At 41.6% G+C, this 23,068-nt stretch overlaps 1 protein-coding gene across 2 annotated transcripts in view; it reads left to right on the forward strand.

The window, feature by feature from the left end:
• Positions 1 to 23,068, forward strand: part of CDH18 (cadherin 18) — a 601,411-nt gene that overhangs the window by 511,160 nt on the left and 67,183 nt on the right. For both annotated transcript variants that reach the window (XM_040432520.1, XM_040432521.1), the window contains exon 8: positions 16,965 to 17,083. In XM_040432520.1, the coding sequence (XP_040288454.1) occupies positions 16,965 to 17,083 (119 nt within the window). The remainder of the gene's footprint in view (positions 1 to 16,964; positions 17,084 to 23,068) is intronic.

Below are 23,068 nucleotides of genomic sequence, written 5' to 3' on the forward strand. Positions count from 1 at the left end.
TTGTAAAATAGTTATCAGTAGAGTTGAGCGAAACCAAACTGTAAAGTTCGGGTTCGTACCGAACTTTAGGATTTTTGGACCCCGGACCCGAACCCAAACTTTTCAGTAAAGTTTCAGGTTTGGTGTTCAGCGATTTAATGGCGCTTTTTGAAAGGCTGCAGAGCAGCCAATCAACAAGCGTTTAACTTGTCTGCCCTTAGAAGCCATCCCAGCCATGCCTACTAATGGCATGGCTGTGATTGGCCAGTGCAGCATGTGACCCAGCCTCTATATAAGTGCTGCACGTCACTCTGCACTGATTAGTGTAGAGATAGGATGCTGCTGCTGTGAGGGAGAGAATAGGAAAGAATCTTTAATCTGAAGGGCTTGTTAACTCAGCGATCTACCTAGATTTTGTTTTGTGGGTGCAGGGCGCAATCTTTTTACCATGCCCTTAGCCCAGTGACACAGAAAAATAACTTTTATCCGTCAGTTAGGTGGGCGGCGGCGGCCATTTTATGCAAGTTCAGTGCACCAGCACAGCATATGAGCATTTGTGACAGTCAAATAGAAGCTTGAAATACTGCAATTATATTCTGGGTTTTAAAAAATCACCCATTTTTGGCAAGACCCTACATATGTGGCCTTTGCAGCATTTGTCATTGTAAAATACAAGCTTGAAAGACTGCAATCATTTTCTGGGTTTAAAAAAGCTCCCATTTTTGGCAATACCCTCCATCTGGGGCTTATGCAGCATTTTTCAGTGTGAAATTTAAGCTTGAAATGCTGCAATAATGTTCTGGGTTTTAAAAAAACACCCTTCTTGGGCAAAATACAAAATTTTACAGCCCTTGCTGCATCTGTCAGTGTGAAATACAAGAGTTAGATACTGCTGTCATATTCTGTTATTAAAAAAACACCCACTTTGGGCAAAATCCTAATTTTACAGTGTTTGCTGCATCTGTCATTTTTAAATACAAGGTTGAAAGACTGAAATAAATTTCTGGGTTTCAAAAAGCACCCCTTTTTGGCAATACTCTTCATCTGGGGCCTATGCAGCATTAGTCAGAGTGAAATTTAAGCTTGAAATACTGCAATAATTTTCTGGGTTTTAAAAAACACCCTTTTCGGGCAAAATACTACATTTTACAGCCCTTGCTGCATCTGTCAGTGTGAAATACAAGCGTTAGATACTGCTGTTATATTCTGTTATTAAAAAAAAACACCCATTTTGGGCAAAATACTAAATTTGCGGCATTTGCTGCATCTGTTAGTGTGAAATACAAGCGTTAGATACTGCTGTTATATTATGTTATTTAAAAAAAAAACACCCATTTTGGGCCAAATACAAAATTTGTGGACTTTGCTGCATCTGTCAGTGTGAAATACAAGCGTTAGATACTGCTTTTATATTATGTTATTTAAAACAAACACCCATTTTAAGCCAAATACTAAAATTGCGGCCATTGCTGCATCTGTCAGTGTGAAATACACGTGTTAGATACTGCTGTTATATTCTATTATTTTAAAAAAACACCCATTTTGGGCCAAATACTAAATTTGCGGCCTTTGCTGCATCTGTCAGTGTGAAATACACGTGTTAGATACTGCTGTTATATTCTGTTATTAAAAAAAAAAAAAAAAAAAACATTTTTGGGCCAAATACTAAACTTGCGGCCATTGCTGCATCTGTCAGTGTGAAATGCACGTGTTAGATACTGCTAATATCTTGTTATTAATAAAACACCCATTTTGAGCAAGATCCTAAATTTGCCGAGAATGAGGAGAGCGTCGAATAAGGGACGTGGCCCCAGTCGTGGTGCTGCTGGTGGAGCTCCTTGTTGCGGGGAGAGGACGTGGTCGATCTTTGACAGCTACACGCACAAGTGAAACACGATCCTCAGGTGCGAGTAGGTGACAGAACCTTCAGTGTTGTTTGGTAGGGCCGAATGCGGCTCTATGCTTGGTGAGGCCAGATCAAATACAGGCGATAGTAGATTGGGTGGCTGACAGTGCCTCTAGTTCCTTCACATTGTCTCCCACCCAGTCTCCTGCTGAGAGATCAGAGTTGGCACCTGCAGCCCATGTCCATTAGTCCTTCACCTCAACCCCTTGCAAATCAGCCAAGCAGTCTGAGCCCCAAGTCATGCAGCAGTCTCTTCTGCTTTTTGATAACTCTGCAAGCAGGGTTTCCCAGGGCCATCCACATAGCCCTGCCCCAGAAGTGGAAGCGATTGAGTGCACCGATGCCCAACCACTTATGTTTCAAGATAAGTACATGAGAGGACCACCGCAACACATCTCGGGTGATGACAAAACACAGTTGCCAACTGCTGTGACTTTTGAAAGTGTGCAGACCGACAAGGAGGGCAGGGGTGAAGACTGGGTGGAAGATGATGTGGAGGACGATGAGGTCCTCGACCCCACAAATAATCAAGGTCATGCGAGTGACCTATGTAGTTCGGAGGAAAAGGCGGTGGTCGCACAGAGCCACCAGCACAGGAGAAGAGGGAGCAGAGTGCAAAACCAGAGCGGCCGTCCCCTAGACAGTACACCTGCTACTGCCCAACGCAGCAAGGGACCAATCACACCAAAGCCAACTCCAAGGAGTTCCCTGGCGTGGAAGTTCTTCAGACAATGTGCTGACGACAAGACACGAGTGGTTTGCACGCTGTGCAATCAGAGCCTGAAGCGAGGCATAAACGTTCTCAACCTGAGCACAACCTGCATGACCAGGCATCTAAGTGAAAAGCACGAGCTGCAGTGGAGTAGACACCTCAAAAACCAAGAAAGGTCTCTTGCTCCTCCTGCTTCCTCTTCTGCTGCAGTCTCGGCCTCTTCATCCACCTCTGGAGTGACAGTGGCACCTGCCACCCCACAAACAGAGGATCTGCCAGCAACACCAGCACCTGGGTCACCAAGTATCTCCACAATGTCCCATGGAAGCGTTCAGCTCTCCATCTCCCAAACACTGGAGAGGAAGAGGAAGTACCCCCCTACCCACCCACGATCCCTGACCTTTGAAATGCTGTCATTCCGTCTGGTGGAGAGGGAGAGTTTTAAAAGCCTTATGGCGGTGGCTGTCCCACAGTACGTTGTGCCCAGCCGCCACTACTTTTCCAGGCGTGCCATCCCTTCCCTGCACAACCAAGTGGGGGAAAAAATCAGGTGTGCACTGTGCAATGCCATCTGTGGCAAGGTCCACCTAACTATGGATATGTGGACCAGTAAGCATGGTCAGGGACGTTATATCTCCCTAACAGCACACTGGGTAAATGCAGTGTCGGCTTGGCCTGAGGCGGATAGCAGTTTGGCGCATGTCCTTCCACCTCCGCTTCCGCAATCTCTACCGCCTCCTCATCCGGATCAGCGTAACACCTTCACCACCAACTTCAGCACAGCCAAGGGTAAATGACAGCAGGCAGTTTAAAACGTATCTGTTTGGGGGACAAACCCCACATCGCGCAGGAGCTGTGGACGGGCATGGAACAACAGACAGATGAGTGGTTGGTGCTAGTGATCCTCAAGCCTGGCCTGGTCGTGTGTGATAAAGGGCGAAATATGCTAGCAGCTCTAGGACTAGCCGGTTTGGCGCATCATCCCTTGCCTGGTGCATGTGCGGAATTTGGTGGTGCAGAGGTTCCTTAAAAATTACCCCGATATGTGATAGCTGCTGCAGAAAGTGCGGGCCGTCTGTGTGCGCTTTCAGCGTTCTAACCCTTGTGCTGCTCGCCTGTCAGCGTTGCAGCGTAACTTCGGCCTTCCCGCTCACCGCCTCATGTGACGGGACCACAAGGTGGAACTCCACCTTGCACATGCTGGCCAGACTGTGCGAGCAGCAGCATGCGATAGTGGATTTTCAGCTGCTGCACGTACGGGTGAGTCGCTCGGTGGAATAGCACCACTTCACCACCAATGACTGTGTCTCCATGCGAGTCCTGTGTTCCTTGCTGCGCTGTTTCGAGTACTCCACCAACATGGCCAGTGCCGATAATGCCGTTCTCAGCATTACTATCCCACTTGCCTCCTTGAAAAAACGCTTCTGGCGATGATGTAAGAGGATGTGGCAAAGGAGAAGAAGGAGGAAGAGAGATCATTTCATAGGGTTTCCGGCCAGTCATTCACAAGTGGCTCCGAGGGTGGGTCCCTGCACCCACAAACGCCAGGTACACAATTGTCCAGCCAGGGCACAGTTCTGGAGGATGATGAGGTGGAGGAGGAGGAGATGGAGAAGAAGGAACCATGTTCACAGCAGGGTGGCACCCAAACCAGCTCATGGTCATCACTGGTGCATGGCTGGGGGTATACAGAGGACACAGACGATACACCTCCCATAGAGGACAGCTTGTCGTTGCCTCTGGGCAGCTTGGCACACATGAGCGATTACATGCTGCAGTGTCTCCGCAATGACCGCTGAGTTGCTCACATTCTAACTTGTGCTGATTACTGGGTGGCCACGCTGCTGGATCCCCTTTACAAGGACAACATACCATCCTTAATTTCGTCACTGGAGCGTGATTGTAAGATGAGCAAGTACAAGCGCACACTGGTAGACGCGCTGCTGAGGGCATTCCCACCTGACAGCGGGGGCACAGTGGAAGCACAAGGCAAAGGCAGAGGAGGAGGAAGAGGTTGCCAATGCAGCGGGGCACCACCAGCACCTCAGAAGGCAGGGTAAGCATGGCCGAAATGTGGAAAAGCTTTGTCAGCATGCCACAACAACCAGCACCACCAGCTAATATGGAACATCTTTGCAGGAGGCAGCATTTCACCAACATGGTGGAGCAGTATGTGTGCACACGCCTACACGTACTGAATTACAGGTCTGCCCCCTTCAACTTCTGGGTCTCAAAATTGGGCACATGGCCTAAGCTTGCCCTTTTCTCCTTGGAGGTGCTGGCCTGCCCTGCAGCCAGTGTATTATCTGAACGTGTGTTTAGCACGGCAGGGGGCGTTATCACAGACAAGCGCAGCCACCTGTCCACAGCCAATGTGGACAAGTTCATGTTCATTAAAATTAACCAGGCATGGATCCCACAGGACTTGTCCGTACCTTGTGCAGAATAGACATGTATACCAGCCTTGCCCAGCCATTGTTATACTACAGCGCAATTGCTCATTGTTGTATTTTTCTATATTTCCCACTCTTTTGGGGTATACCCCAATTTAAAAATAAATAAATAAATAAAAATTTAAAACCAAAAACCAGTGTTGGCTACCTCGTCCTCCTCCACCTCCGCTTCCACCTATACCGCTACGTCCACCGCCTCCTCAACCTCCTACTCCATATGGACCTCCACCTCATATATCAAGATTATTATTTTTTTTATTTGTACGTATTTTATTTTATGTCATTTCAATAATTTGTCTGTTACATTTTTGGATGAAATTCACCAATTTTTGGTTGTAATATACCCCTGCTCTACCTATTAGACAGGTAAACAAATTTCACAAATTTGTCTGTTACATTTTCGGGTGAAATTCACAAATTTTTGACTGTGATATACCCCTGCTTTACCAAGTAGACAGGTAAACAAATTTCACTAATTTGTCTGTTACATTTTCAGGTGAAATTCACAAATTTTTGGCTATGATATACCCTGCTCTACCTAGTAGACAGGTTAATAAATTTTACTAATTTTTCTGTTACATAGTTGGGTGACATTCACCAATTTTTGGCTGTGATATACCCCTGCTCTACATAGTAGACAGGTAAAAAAAATCACAAATTTTTCTGTTACATTCTTGAGTGACATTTTACCATTTTTGCCGTGAGTAAACCCCTGCTCTGCAGAGGTGACAGGGACCGAAATTTTTTGAAAATTATCTGTTCCATTGGTGGGTGACATTTACCCATTTCTGGCGATGATAAACCCCTGTTCTGCATAGGTGACAGGGATTTCTAAAATTCTTCTTTAATTGGCCCTTTCATTTGATCCTTCTGCTTTAATAACTTGTCCCACATTTCCGCTCGATCACATTGCAGCCATTGACCTCCCTTGGATGTGGTCTCCCTTTCTCATGCTCCCTCTCTGGCGTGGAACCATGATTTGCCGCTAACCATGATCAACATGGTAGGCGCAGAAAAGAACATCAAAAGTTGATAGAGCAGATATTAAATTGGACCGTGGACATCACGGGGATGTGCGACATGGTGGGGCAGTAAGTGTGCACACGCCTAAACGTACTGACTGATGGGTCAGCCCCCTTCAACTTCTGGGTCTACAAATTGGGCATATGGCCTGAGCTTGCTCTTTACGCCTTGGAGGTGCTGGCCTGCCCTGCAGCCAGTGTATTGTCTGAACATTTGTTTAGCATGGCTGTAGGGGGTTATCACAGGTTATATTTCCCAATGTTTTGGGGTGTACCCTAATTTAAAAAAAAATAAGATAAAATAAAACCAAAAAGCAGTGTAGGCTACCTCCTTATCCTCCACCGCCACATCCACCGCCTCCTCAATCTCCTACTCCATATGGACCTCGTCCTCCAAGATCAAGATTATATTTTTTTTATTTTTATGTTATTTAAAGTCATTTCCCTATCTAAATTTGTTTGCAGAACACTTGCCATTCTCTTAACCACATTTTGCTGCCATTTGCAACCCTTTAGCCCTTTCCATGACTTTTTACAGCCATTTTAGTGCTCCAAAGTTCAGGTTCCCCATTGACTTCAATGTGGTTCGGGGTCAATTTCGGGTCCCGAACTCAAACATTTTTGTGAAGTTCAGCCGAACCCGTCGAGCCCGAACATCCAGGTGTCCGCTCAACTCTAGTTATCAGTCATCATTCCCCATATGTCTGCTTTATGTTGGCATCATTTTGTAAATGCCATTTTACTTTTTTTTAGGACATTAGAAGGCTTAGAAGTTTAGAAGCCATATTTTTAAATTTTCAACAAAATTTCCAAAACCATTTTTTTTTAAGCAGTTATAAAGTGATTGTTAGGGGCTTACATAATGGAAACCACCCATAAAAGACCCCATTTTAGAGACTACACCCCTCAAATTATTTAAAACTGATGTTACAAACTTTTTTAACCCTTTAGATGTTCCACACGAATTAAAGGAAAATGGAAACAAAATTTCTAAATTAAATTTTTTATGCAGATCTTTCATGTTAATCAATTTTTTCTTGCAACACAGCAAGAGTCAACAGCAAACTAAACCTCAATATGCATTTTATTTTTGTTAATATATATATATACATTTTTATACAGAATGAAATCTTTTTTTTGTGTTGCCATTTTCTGAGAGCCATATTTTTTTTTTATTTTTTGGCTGATTGTCTTAGGTAGGGTCTAATTTTTTGCTGGTTGAAATGATGGTTTGATTGGAACCATTTTTTTTTCTAACTGCATTCACCTGGAAGGGCGATTCAGTGATATTTTTATAGAGCCAGTTGATACCGACGCGGCAATAACTAAAATATATACTTTTCTCTTTTTTTTTCATATTTTTTCTTTTTATTAATTATGGGAAAAGAACGCCTTTATTTTACTTGAAACTTTTTATTTTTTTTATTATGCAAAAAACTATTTTAACTTTTTTTTTCGCTTTTTTTCCCCCACAACTTTTGGGGGTCTGATCACCTTTACAATGCATTACAATACTTCTGGATCTCACAGGCGTACATGGAAGATAGCCCCGATGCCTGTGGAAGGGATCGGGTTGCCTTTCCTTCCATCGGGTCCCTGTCACAGCTGCGCAGGGACCCAATAGGGAAGGGGAGGGAGCTGCCTCCCTCCACCCACAACGCACATGCCACGGTCATCGCTGCCCACGTCATAGTGAGGGTTAATGCGCCGACATCAGTGTTTTCACCAATGCCAGCGCATATAGCAGGGGTCCGGCTAATGGGAACAGCTGGTCTCCTGCAGCTGATCGGGAAGTCACTTCTCGCAGCGCTGTACTATTAAGCTGCTGTTCTTTTCAATTTTTTTTATTGAATTACTGAAATAAATTCACTTTTCAATGATATTCACATTTCTTAAAATGCATATATATATATATATATATATATATATATACTGTGTATATATATATATATATATATATATATATATACGTGCTGATTAACTTGAAATCAGCGCAAAATCAACAGATAGATGTAATGCTTATAGGTATGGACAGACAAGGACAGTGAACCCTAACCAAGAACCCAGCCCGCTTTCCTACCTCCTTGCAATAAAAACCTTACTTGGCAGAACCACAACTGAATGACGGTCATTACTCTGAATAAGTGCATAGGCGGACAAACAACAAGGCAGAGTCAATGGAAATGGATCGGAACCAGACAGGTTACACAGTACCAAATGGGAGACAGAGGGTGGTCAGTAGACAAGCCGAGGTCAGAAGCACAAAGGAATCAGTACGCAAATGAAGGGAAAGTGAACAAGGGACCTAGCTAGTGAAGCAAACAAGACTATCAATGGTGTATGGCCAGGAAGGGATTTAAATAGAGCCCCGAGTCCTTGGATCAGAACCTGATAGGTTCATTGACTCGGTGCTCCATTAGTCAGAAACACTAGTACACATTAATAGAGCAGCTGAGCTATTCAGCCCACTGCTAAACTCCTCCAGCACACATCCACCGCAGGAATAATGGTTGCATCACCAGAGTCATGGCTCAATCTTATAAAGATAGCTGTTGCAGGGTCCATGCTATAATAATAATCAAAAAATGACCAAAAATCAGTCCCTAAAAATAATAATAAAACTCTGGAGTATAACTGTTAAAAATGGTTAATAAAAATGCTGATTCAGGTTATTGAATGTTTTATACAGTGATATGGCTTATAGGGATATGTATAGCTTGGAAGAAAGACGAGACAGAGGGGATATGATAGAAACTTTTAAATACATAAAGGGAATCAACAAGGTAAAAGAGGAAAGAATATTTAAAAGAAGAAAAACTGCTACAAGAGGACATAGTTTTAAATTAGAGGGGCAAAGGTTTAAAAGTAATATCAGGAAGTATTACTTTACTGAGAGAGTAGTGGATGCATGGAATAGCCTTCCTGCAGAAGTGGTAGCTGCAAATACAATGGAGGAGTTTAAGCATGCATGGGATAGGCATAAGGCCATCCTTCATATAAGATAGGGCCAGGGGCTATCCATAGTACTCAGTATATTGGGCAGACTAGATGGGCCAAATGGTTCTTATCTGCCGACACATTCTATGTTTCTATGTTTCTATAATAATTAAGTGCTGTACAGGCACAGTTGAAGTTCTTTTCCGAATAATGTGTGTGTATTTAATACAATTACAATCCACTTACATGTCACCACATTCACTTGTCAATAAATGTAGAGATGGAGTTATAAATTGTGCATAATAAATAGCCTATGCCGCCTTTCAGCGTACTCTGCAAACTGTAGTTTGCATTCTTTTTGTGCCTCTATCCCATGTACTCGTGTCTTAACACTTGCTTTGCTTTACTCCTTTTTGGAGTGCCATATACTTTAACGACTCAGAGATGTTATCCAACTTATTATTCATATTATTGTAATAATAATGTCTGAGTCACTCATAAAGGCTGATTGCAGCATCTGTGGCTACCATTTAGGCCTTTAAGGGGTTAATTAGGGTAAAAATAAAAAGACTTAACTTAACCATTTGCTCGCATAGAGCCCATTGCAGCCATCTTGATTGATGATGTCATCATGCTGGCCGGGCGCGGTGACATCATAGGTCACCGCAGGTGAGATTTTGCATGAAATCTTCAATCAAGATGGCCGTGATGGCCTCCTTGCGCCAGACCCCATTATAGTCAACGGGGTCAACAGACGTTTTGATAACATCTGATAATGCTTAATCCATAGAGCTCAGCCAGGCTGTTCTCTGCTGGAAAATCTGCTGGAACTTCTGCCAGCAGGATAAAATAAGCCTAAAAAATCCACTTATCACAGTTGTGTACCTGACCTCACATGGTATTGGGCTTTGTCCAATAGTGATTTATTTTTTTATTTTTTTATTATTGTCTTGTCTTCAATCGAATTGCTGAAAATTGTCTTGGTCTTCCATTTCAAAAGAAAATAAAGGACATTCTTAGACTGTACTCTCGCCTGCTGGATAATGTAAGCTACACCTTGGAATTTTCACATTTTAGCAAGGTGCTCACCAATACTGACCTGTGGGGCAACTGTTATGGCTATGGACAATTCATGTCTTTCATGGCCCACTGGGTCAATATTTTATACTGCAACTCTTCAAAACAGCAAGGCCACATGCTGTTGACACCTCTATGTTTGTGCCGGACTGGTTCCCACATCAGTCACCTACTCCACAACTTCCTCAATAGATATAATCCCTTCATCAATAGAAACAGGGCAGAGCATTGCTTCCTTTCATTCGCTTTCATATGTTTAAACTGAGCAATGCCTTGTTGGTTTACAACTGATGAGCCTGGGAGAGAAATGCTACACAGTTGCTAAGTTGTTAATGTGCATCTAGCAGCAAATCTCCTGCTGGATGTCTCCCAAACAATTACAATTGGTCAGTGTCAATGGCAGGAACATTTTGGCTGTGCTTCATTTGGGGGATATAACACCTGCTCCCTGCATAGCACACATAATCAATTTTGTGGTGGTGGTCCATGACATGGAGTTTTCTCGGTACAGCTAGGGGAAGAGGTTGATACTCATTATAACAGACATGCTGCTGATAACGATGACAGTACTAACCAAGACCAACCATCTCAGTTGTGTGATCTGACCTGGGAGAAATGAATACTTTGTTGCTTACATGCAAACAAGAGTATTGATAGCATAAAACAAAGTTATGACTACTGGATAGCCAAACTGAATGTAATGGAATAATTTTTGCAAGTGAAATATGAAATATTATGGCCCTTGCAATGTGGCTATGATAAAAACAATGCTTAGTCTTCACAGCCTAAAATGGGCTAGTCCTTTTCCTGAAAGTCCTAGTCCATTGCCTGTACACAAACTTTATAAAAATCTATAAACACATAATGCACATCAATGTGCATCTTATGTGGAAGCATTTCAAGGAAATTCTTAGTGAGAGTTCTGGAGAAAAAAAAGTTGTCTACTCCAATGTACAGCAGGTATTATTTCCTAAAGATCAATAAATCTATTCAAAATAGTATGTCTCCTGGAGGCTTGGCATGTTGCCAACTGATGCTACTGAATTTGGCTCTCATGCCTAGCTCATAGTAGGGTTTGGTAAATTAGAACTTGAAACAACACTGGTGTCTTTACATTTTCTAATAAATAATTAGTGAAGATTATTTTCCAATGTAGGAGTGTTTAGGCTTAGGGTACTTTCACACGTTAACAGGCTGTTAACCATGTCGGATCCGTCCTTCCGCTATTTCGCCGTGCCGCCGGACCGCCGCTCCATCCCCATTGACTATAATGGGGACGGGGGCAGAGCTCTGGCGCAGACGGCGGTGCACGGCGAAAGCCGCCGGACTAAAAAGTAGTCAATGGGGACGGAGCGGCGGTCCGGCGGCACGGCGTAATAGCGGAAGGACGGATCCGACATGGTGAACAGCCTGTCGGATCCGTCCTGCCGCAAGTGTGAAAGTAGCCTTACTGGTTTCCTCAGGGCATTTTCTGTATACAATAAAAACTGGATGTAATTGCATAAGGAGGATAGCAAGGATACAGACACTTTGCCACAGTGAAACGCACCGGGTCATGAATCTTCTTTGCTGGACAGTTGAAAGGGGGTATGGCAAGGCCTGGCCTATAGGTGCGCATGCCTGGACCTCTGGTAGTATACGATGCGTTCCACACGCATCGGAGCTCGTAAGGCCCGGCCTTAACGCACTCTTAAGCCATCCAATAAGGAGGACTCACCAGCCGATGCGTTCCACAGAGGAACGCATCGGAGCTTAACTTACGGTCATGCGTAGCATAGCATGCCGACATGCCAATGGAGCGAGTTTGGCGTCCCTCATGGCCACATGTTATGAGCCACTCCTCCCTCCATATTTGGCGGTCTTTTTAACCCTATATGAGAAAAAAACAAACTCAGAGAAGTCAAGTCAAGATTGTTGCAAAACTCGGGATACAAAAGGTCTCCCGATCTGACCTCCTTAGACTTTTATCTTTGGGGTCATCTGAAGGCAATTGTCTATGCTGTGAAGATACGAGATGTGCAGCACCTGAAACTACGGATACTGGAAGCCTGTGCTAGCATTTCTCCTGCGGTGTTGCTATCAGTGTGTGAAGAGTGGGAGAAGAGGGTTGCATTGACAATCCAACACAATGGGCAGCACATTGAACACATTTTATAAGTGGTCAGAAACTTGTAAATAACTCATGAAATAATAAATTTACGTTAAAACCAAGCACACCATTGTTTTTCTTGTGAAATTCCCAATAAGTTTGATGAGAAATGCTAGCACAGGCTTCCAGTATCCGTAGTTTCAGGTGCTGCACATCTCGTATCTTCACAGCATAGACAATTGCCTTCAGATGACCCCAAAGATAAAAGTCTAAGGGGGTCAGATCGGGAGACCTTGGGGGCCATTCAACTGGCCCACGACGACCAATCCACTTTCCAGGAAACTGTTCATCTAGGAATGCTCGGACCTGACACCCATAATGTGGTGGTGCACCATCTTGCTGGAAAAACTCAGGGAACGTGCCAGTTTCAGTGCATAAAGAGGGAAACACATCATCATGTAGCAATTTTGCATATCCAGTGGCCTTGAGGTTTCCATTGATGAAGAATGGCCCCACTATCTTTGTACCCCATATACCACACCATACCATCAATGGTGAAGCACCTGAAACTACGGATACTAGAAGCCTGTGCTAGCATTTCTCCTGCGGTGTTGCTATCAGTGTGTGAAGAGTGGGAGAAGAGGGTTGCATTGACAATCCAACACAATGGGCAGCACATTGAACATATTTTATAAGTGGTCAGAAACTTGTAAATAACTCATGAAAGAATAAAGTTACGTTAAAACCAAGCACACCATTGTTTTTCGTGTGAAATTCCCAATAAGTTTGATGTGTCACATGACCCTCTTCCTATTGAAAAAAACTAAAGTTGGATTTAAAATGGCCGACTTTAAAATGGCCGCCATGGTCACCACCCATCTTGAAAAGTTTCCCCCCTCACATATACTAATGTGCCACAAGCAGGAAGTTAATATCACCAACCATTCCCATTTTATTAAGGTGTATCCATATAAATGGCCCACCCTGTAGAAAGCCATTTGTATATAACAGCCAGTGTCCCCTAGTAGTGATATGAGGGACAGCTCACTTATATGTGTAGGACATCCTGCGACCATGTGTGTTTTCTTTCATGGCAGAGTTTCCAAACCAACATTTTTCTGTAGGATTACACTCATCCACACACAGCAAGGGTTTCCCAGGAATCTCTCCACCAGATTGCAACAGTTCCTTGTCCTGTAACTAGATTTTTCACCAGTCAAGTATTTATTGGACTAGCTGGGATACCAGCTACAAGTGTGCAGGATCTGTGAACCCAACTGCAACATGTGTGGGCAAATGTGCTGCAAGATACCACATGAAACCTATATGCCTCCGTTCTCAATTGTATCTCATTTTGTATCCAGGTAATAGAGCCTCAATTTAATTGTACAGTTTTCCCCAATAAACAACCTTTTCTCTATTCTAATTACTTACATATATCTTCATTCCATTCACACATACCATATATTTTTTCAACTGAATAAATTCTAATAACTCCTTCATGGTGTGTGTGTGTGTGTGTGTGTGTGTTTTCTCAATCAATGTACATTAACCTTGACTTTTGCTTTCCTTAAAGTTAATGTTTTCCTTGTTGCTTCACAGCTGGTTCCATAGTTGCCCTTTGTACCTTGGTGATTTTTTTGGCCTGATTGCTTTGGTACAGTCAGCATTTTTAAAATGAGGACCATGTGGAAACCAATGATGAATTTTCAATTTTAGGTACTGTAGGAGAAAAAAGTAAACACCTGGAACAACCCTTTCCACTTTGTACCTTAATTTAATCTAATGTTAAATTGACAAAGGAGTTTGGATGTGTATTGGTGATCTATGGCATTGGACCAAATGGGCTATCATTCTCTCTACAAGCACATTACTGAGCCTTGGGCAACATTAATCCTGCAGTTCTTTAGACAACATTTACTTTGTTAGACCACTATTGATAGCTACTAACCACTGCATAATGGGTACACCCCATATCTGTAACAGAATCTGCTGTGTTCTGCTGCAAACTGCCACACTCCTGGGTGCCGTGTTTTGCTGTGATCTGCTGCCTGTGCTTCCTCATTTACTGCTGAAGTTCTTGGCTCTGTCCTTGCAGGTACTGTTTGTTCTGGGATCCGCTCCACAGTTTCTTTCAGCCCTGGCCACAGCATACTTGCTGCTTCTTCCCTGCAGCACTTCCTTAAGGGCCAGTGTGCGTCACTTCCTGTGCTTTATGGGTTAGATCATGTGACCTTGCTGACCAATCCTAGCCCTCCTGCATATATATATATAAGTGACTCAGCCCCTTCCCAGATGCCTGGATGTCAAGGTCCTTGTGTCCTGCAAGGTTGCTGATTCCTCTGCTTGTATTCCTGTGCTTGTCAGCATCCTGCACTGTTGCTCCTGGTTACGACCTGCTGACTATGTCTGTACCTCTGGTACCTTGCTCAGGTACCTCCTGGTCTGTCTGCACCAGCTGCCTCGTGTGCCAATCCTCCTCAAGATGTTCCAACCTGGTGTTCCTCTCGGGAAAGCCTATCTCCACCATCAGGGGTACTGTGAAGAACGAGGGGTTCACTTAGACAATTCCCTTAAAGGAGGTAGGACGTGTAGCACAGTGGGTTCACACCCGCTGGTTCGTAACAATATCCCATTTTGCAGATGTTCTAACCTAACCTCCTAGTGATTAAAATTTGGCTTTTGTGACAGTCGCACTGTCAGCTTTTAAAACTGACTGATTACTTGCTACCTTACAGATCCCACTCTTTAACAAATGCCATTGTCATGAGATATTCAATTTCAATGTGCCTATTAGTGGCTTACATCAGGAGACTGTGGTGGTCAGGACATCTGACAGTTTTATGCGAAGCCACTCCTTCCGAGGCAATAAATGTGTTTAGGGTCATTGTCTTGTTAAAAAAAAATATATATATATATATATATATATATATATATATATATACATTTTCATATATCCATTGAGCGCCATAGTTTGAATACTTTACCTAGTGCTAATGTCTCTATCTATCTATCTATCTATCCTATATATACAAATAACACTTGTAATTATTTTCAGAGATAAACAAGACTTTTTCTCACCATTTAGAGAGAAATACAATGAACAGAGTTTTGGGAATTCATTTTGTAACATAAGCAATCTTATCTAGAAAAAGGATGGTGGAAATCTCAAAATAATATTATGTGAGATACAATAAATAATATATTGTGCTGTAAGAAGGGTTATAAAGAATCAAAGATAAGGAAACTTTCCACTGAGGAAACAGGACAATGAAACCATTACAAATAGTTTCCATAAATTTGGTACGGACATGCTCTGAACAGTCAATTCTACCTCATCCATGAGATTACATATGTATAGTATTTGGATCTGGGAACTTTGTAGGCCAGGGGTACAAGGAAATCTTGCTGCCATGTTCCTGGAACCAATACATGACTATATAACCTGTCAGGCACATTCCCGTGACAGGTAGAAGGAGATTGGTGAGACTGGCAACACTTGGTTTGATCTGACATGTTTTCTGTTTGGATCAAATGATGTCTGTGTTTTTTCTGGTGCTTGCCACACCTTCTTTAGTGTGGCTATTAGGGTAACCTTCAATATTTATTGTTGTTTCTCCCACTATGCTATGCGGTTTATAGCTTCAGTTTGAGTTGTGGATTGCTGGTGTGTGGATTTCAGCTGAGTTCCTGGTGCTGCTATAGCCACTTGAAGTTAAATGTTTTCTTTTCCTTTTGTATTTTGTTTGGGTTATTTTGTGTGTTGCATTTCCCTGTCATTTGTATTAAGGCATGAGGGAGACTCCTGTTTGTCCTTCCTTTTGGAAGGTTGGCTCAGTACTGAAATTAGTACCAGGGTACTATAGGGTGAGTTAGGACATTAGGTATTCCTGTGTATAAACTCACCTACCTCTGGCGCCTGTTCATACTGGTAGTTAGTCAGGACTTTGATTAGGGTTTTACTAAGAGGTGTCCATCTCCTTTCCCTAGTTTCCAGCCCTTATTCCCTCACCCCTTTCCCTCCTATGTTCGGTGTGGTTTTTCCCTCCCACACCCAAAATTTATACAACCCCTGTGGAATGGTGTATTGTCCTACTGAAATAATTATTTTGCCATTGGATAAACCGCTGCCATTAAGGTATGAACTTGGTCACCAACAAATCTAAGGTAATATTTACTATCCAAACATACATTCAGGGTATAGATGACCTGTGTGTCTGTTGTAAGTGTGGATATCCAAAAACTGTTGACATTTAGCAAAGCCTATTCACTCCAAAATTATTGATTTTAATATAGTTACTAGAAAATAAAAACAATCAATACCTGTAATAGAAATGCAATTTCTGATCTACAGAATAAATCACTTTCATTTTCAGATTTTAATTTTGGATTTATTTATTTTTTATTAAATATATTGCATAAAATATTTAATTCATCATATCATTACGGAAAAATCAATCATTCTGAAAAACATTCATATATACCTAGGTCCAGTGTTTATCTATATTGATGAGTTATTGTATTATTGGGCAATTTGTGCATACCTCTTACTTAGGGTTCCTTCACACATGGCAACTTGTCCTGCAGAATATTTTTTTGACTGAAAATCAGTTCCATTCACCTGAATGGAACCTACAGAATATAATCAATTTGTTCACATAAATGGTACTGATTTTCAGTTGCACATATGTTCTGCATCAACATTGTCCACCTATGAAGGTATCCTTAGAATCTTTTGAAATTATTTTAAATGTTTCTACTTATTAACACATACTTTCACTATTTACAGATAACCCAACTCTTGTGAGCTATGTTTCAGTTGTTATCAAAGTGTTAGATATGAACGACAATTCCCCATATATTGAAAATGAAGATGCAGTTGTGTGTGAGAATGGGAGATCTGGGCAGGTAACTATTTTTTTTTAATCACATTTTTTTTCATCAAAATTTTATTTTTGTAATTAAAGCCAAACACAATTAATATATTATGTATCATGTGTCAACATATCAATCATATACATAATCACAATATCTATCCAGAGGTGACAAGCCTTCTTTGCTATGAATCTATCAACTAGTTTTAGTAGACATAGTTGTTGATTCCTAGCCAGGCTGATCATTTTTTGAACAGAACGGCATTAATATTTTTGCACATACAGTACAGACCAAAAGTTTGGACACACCTTCTCATTCAAAGAGTTTTCTTTATTTTCATGACTATGAAGGCATCAAAACTATGAATTAACACATGTGGAATTATATACATAACAAACAAATGTGAAACAACTGAAAATATGTCATATTATAGGTTCTTCAAAGTAGCCACCTTTTGCTTTGATTACTGCTTTGCACACTCTTGGCATTCTCTTGATGAGCTTCAAGAGATAGTCCCCTGAAATTGTTTTCTCTTCTCATGTGTGCCCTGTCAGGTTTAATAAGTGGGATTTCTTGCCTTATAAATGGGGTTGGGACCATCAGTTGCATTGAGGAGAAGTCAGGTGGATACACAGCTGATAGTCCTACTGAATAGACTGTCAGAATTTGTATTATGGCAAGAAAAAAGCAGCTAAGTAAAGAAAAACGAGTGGCCATCATTACTTTAAGAAATGAAGGTCAGTCAGTCAGCCGAAAAATTGGGAAAACTTTGAAAGTAAGGGATATTTGACCATGAAGGAGAGTGATGGGGTGCTGCGCCAGATGACCTGGCCTCCACAGTCACCGGACCTGAACCTAATCGAGATGGTTTGGGGTGAGCTGGACCGCAGAGTGAAGGCAAAAGGGCCAACAAGTGCTAAGCATCTCTGGGAACTCCTTCAAGACTGTTGGAAGACCATTTCAGGGGACTACCTCTTGAAGCTCATCAAGAGAATGCCAAGAGTGTGCAAAGCAGTAATCAAAGCAAAAAGTGGCTACTTTGAAGAACCTAGAATGTGACATATTTTCAGTTGTTTCACACTTGTTTGTTATGTATATAATTCCACATGTGTTAATTCATAGTTTTGATGCCTTCATAGTCATGAAAATAAAGAAAACTCTTTGAATGAGAAGGTGTCCAAATTTTTGGTCTGTACTGTACATAGAAGTTTAGTTTTAATTTTTATACAGTCTGATTTCCACGTGGGATTAGGAAGGAAAATGTTCCATCTTAGGGCAGAGAAGCCCATATCTATGTTTTTCCTCATAAAATGTATCCTTCACTCTTTCCCTTTGTCCATATCACCCAGATAGAACTTTATAGATGTGTCTTATTTCATCCATGCATGCCACCTTTGTGTGTGGCAGAGTATGCCACATGCAGACATTTCCTTTCTTGTCTTTCTTCTTGTCTTGATTTGACATATGCCAAGATGCCAGATGACAACCTTTTAAAAATAACACAATTTCATAATGTACTGTAGGAAGATGTCTGTGCTATATTTTTTGCCCAGCTAGGGGCTCTGATCTGAATTGCAGTCGGTCAAAGGTTTTGCTAGGATGTCAGAATTTTGTGTTGAATGTGTATGATGAGAAATTGGAGCTCTTAACACAACTCCTGAACAGTTAAGAGTGGATATATCTGTATATGTAAAATTTGCTGATGTTTTAATGGAATACTTATATACTGTACATAAGTTGGAGTTTTATAGAAAAAGTCATACAATTCTGATTTATTCTTTATTTTTCTAAGAAAAAAAAATGTTCATGCACGAGTGCCAATAGCCTTCTTTTAATAAGATGTATGGAAGCATTCTGAAATTCTACATAAATAAAACCCTAAACAATAAAATATATATGTAAATTTAGCTTTTAACTTGTGCCTACGATGAATGGTTTCATATACTGATCTACTGATTTTAGATTTTGAATAATAATTCTTGCTAAGGCATCAGTGGAGCTTAGCATTTATGGTAAGAATTTATTAAAGTATTGGTCCGGCAAGATATTTTTTTAAGTCAAGATTTTTATATATGTACATTTTTCCTATAATTTGGGTAATATTGTGGTCCCTCAAAGTACAATATTAATTGGCTCCAGGATGACCATTGTATGTTGAAACCATTGCAAGTTTAGTAATCGGTTCCAAAGCCCCAAAATGTCATCTAAGATATGGGAAAATGAAGATTTAAGAAAAATAAGTAGATAACTAAGACAAATAAAACAAGTCCTTACATATAACAGTCAGGAATAGCTGCTAACTAGTAACTAATACAGCTGTTTTACCAGAGAGGTGGTCTTGATTGGTTGGATATAAGTCTGAAAAATTGTATGTTGAGTCTGGTTTCAACTTACGATGGGTCAGAAAAGACCATTGTATGTTGAAAGTATTGTATCCTGAGGCCATTGTATCTTGAGGGATCACTGGTACTATTTTTGCACATTGACAGATATTACAAAATTAGATAAATGTAAGGTTTTAAGTTCCAAATAATGTATTCTTGAAAGAATAGTGTCTAAAGAAAAACATTATAATGTACTATGTTTTGAGAAATGCCTGACCAAGCCAACAGCACATGATCTATTTCCAAGGTTTTACATACTGTATCTTATAGGCAACACAGGTTGTCCTTGATATTTTCACTCCTGGTTGTGAGAACCCCCTCTCCAAATGAACAGTATTTTTAGCAAACTAGTGGTTAGGAAATTTCCCCAAGAGTCATGGACAGAGATGCTAAGGAAGTAACATGGACTAGGCCCTTCTGTCCTGGGTGTTAAATACTGGCACTAAAATGGGGGCCCATTTTGAAGTTTGTCATAGATCCCCTTACATTCTGTATACTGTTCATTGCTGCAGTTTATTTGCTTGCATGCATTTACTTTTTTTAAATTATGTTCACAATGGTGTTATAGTGATGTAATTGAATTGGATAAAAGGGTTATCTGTGGAAAATGTAATAAAAAAAGGGCCAAACTGGTTAAAAATAAAGAAGCTTTACTCACCTCTATGAGCCTCCACATCTCCCTATAGTCCTGATGTTGCTTTGGTTACCAGTGCTTTGCATATCCTGTTCTCCTTGACACAATGGAAATCTCTGGCTGAGGCAGGTCTCTACTAAAGTCTGAGTGGGTCTTTTCTATTTTTTTGAAATTTCAAGCTTGGACAGGAATTGCAGAGCTGCGAGGACCTGTACAGTATTGGAACAGCAGAGACAGTAGAAAGGTGGAGGTGAAAAATGCTTCATTTAAAAAAAAAATAACCAGCCCAGAAAACTCATTTAACCCTCCCACTGATCATCCTGAGCAGTGTTTGTGTAGGTAGGACAATACTGTTTTGAACAAACACTTGTGGCTGTGTAGCTACAGAAGGCAGACCACTTCTGAGGACTGTTACTTAGGTTTTAAAGAAGCTACAGACACAACGTTGGTCTTATTTACAACCTCACAAGTTTGCACGTTTGGAAGATAAGGGGGATGTCAGTCCAGGGACGGCACTGCTGCAGCCGGACACTTCCTCTGCCAATCAGGGGAATGTCAGCTCCAGTAAGCAGGGAACCAGGAGAGCAGGGCAGGCCAGACAGGTGCTGGTAGTGGGAGACTCTATTATTAGGGGAACAGATAGGGAAATCTGTCACAAAGACCTTGATCGCCGAACAGTGTGCTGTCTTTCTGGCGCTAGAGTTCAACACATCGTGGATCGGGTTGACAGATTACTGGGAGGGGCTGGAGAAGATCCAGTGGTCATGGTCCAAATCGGAACCAATGACAAAGTTAGAGGTAGGCGGAGAGTCCTTAAAAATTATTTCAGGGATTTAGGTCAAAAGCTTAGGGCAAGGACCTCAAAGGTAGTATTTTCCGAAATACTGCCTGTACCACGAGGCACACGAGAAAGGCAGTTGGAGATTAGGGAGATTAACAAGTGGCTCAAGAACTGGTGAAGGAAGGAGGGGTTTGGTTTCCTGGAGAACTGGGCCGACTTCTCTATCGGCTACAGGCTCTATCGTAGGGACGGGCTGCACCTCATTGGGGAAGGGGAAGCTGTGCTGGGGAGAAAGATGGCTAGAAGGTTGGAGGAGTGTTTAAACTAGGGACTGGGGGGAGGGAAATTACACTATAGGAGGGGAAGATAGTGCAGATAGAGACCGGGGCCAAGGTAGTGGGACTGGGGGAGGAATGGAAGGAGGGACTAGAACAGTTCAGAAGGTAAGGTGTAGGGTAAAAAATATACATAAACCTCTCAAATGTATGTATACTAATGCCAGAAGCCTGACTAATAAAACTGGGGAGCTGGAATTAGTGATGTGTGAGGAGAACTATGACATAGTGGGAATAACTGAGACATGGCTGGATGATAGCTATGACTAAGCAGTTAATGTACAAGGTTACAGTCTGTTTAGAAAGGATCGTCAAAACCGGAGAGGAGGAGGGGTTTGCCTTTATGTAAAGTCTTGTCTAAAGCCCACACTCCGTGAAGATATAAGCGAGGGACATGAACATGTGGAGTCACTGTGGGTAGAGATACATGGAGCTAAAAACAACAATAAATTGCTAATAGGAGTTTACTATAAACTACCTAATATACCAGAAAATCTACTACTAAACGAGATAGACAAGGCGGCAAATCATAATGAGGTGGTTATTATGGGGGACTTCAACTACCCAGATATAGACTGGGAAACTGAAACTTGTATATCTCATAAGGGAAACAGGTTCTTGGCAATAACCAAAGACAATTACCTCTCCCAACTGGTTCAGGACCCGACTAGAGGGACGGCCATACTGGACCAATAGGCCTGACAGAACAACAGACGTGCAGGTTGGTGGACACCTGGGAAATAGTGACCATAAAGTAATAACCTTCCAATTATCATTCAAAAGAGCGTTTCTACAGGGAGGAACAAAAATCCCAAACTTCAAAAAAGCTAAATTTAGCCAACTAAGAGAGGCCATAGGCCTAACTAACTAGGACAAAGTCCTCAAAAATAAAAATGCAGCCACAAAATGGGATATCTTTAAAAACATCCTAAAATCTCATTGTGAGAGGTACATACCGTATGGGAATAAAAGGTTAAGGAACAAAAAGAAACCAATGTGGATAAATAGAACTGTAAAGAAAGCAATAAATGACAAAAAGAAAGCATATAAATCACTAAAACAGGAGGGTAGCACGGAAGCACTGAAAAACTATAAGGAAAAAAATAGAACATGTAAAAGACAAATAAAAGTGGCCAAACTAAAGACCGAGAGATTAATTGTCAAAGAGAGTAAAACTAACCCTAAAATGTTCTTCAATTATATAAATGTTAAAAAGTATAAATCTGAAGGTGTCGGCCCTTTAAAGAGTAATGAGGGGGGAGTATTCACTGAGGAAAATAAACTGTCAGATGACATGCAGAATGTAAAAATAAATTCCCCATTAAAAGTGTCCTGTCTGACCCAGGAAGAAGAACATCAGCGACTAAAAAAGATTAAAATAGACAGATCGCCAGGACCGGATGGCATACACCCCGTATCCTAAGGGAATTAAGTAATGTCATAACCAGACCCTTATTTCGGATATTTGCGGACTCTATACTGACAGGGAATGTCCCACAGGATTGGCGCATGGCAAATGTGGTGCCAATATTCCAAAAGGGTCCAAAAACAGAGCCTGGAAACTATAGGCCGGTAAGTTTAACATCTGTTGTGGGTAAACTGTTTGAAGGTTTTCTGAGAGATGCTATCTTAGAGCATCTCAATGGAAATAAGCAAATAACGCCATATCAGCATGGCTTTGCGAGGGATCAGTCATGCCAAACTAATTTAATCAGTTTCTATGAGGAGGTAAGTTCTAAACAGCGGCGAATCAATGGATGTCGTATATCTGGACTTCTCCAAAGCATTTGACACTGTACCACATAAATGGTTAGTATATAAAATGAGAATGCTCGGACTGCGAGAAAACGTCTGTATGTGGGTAAGTAACTGGCTCAATGATAG

Source organism: Bufo bufo, chromosome 5 (genome assembly GCF_905171765.1).
Source record: "Bufo bufo chromosome 5, aBufBuf1.1, whole genome shotgun sequence".
Taxonomy (NCBI): domain Eukaryota; kingdom Metazoa; phylum Chordata; class Amphibia; order Anura; family Bufonidae; genus Bufo; species Bufo bufo.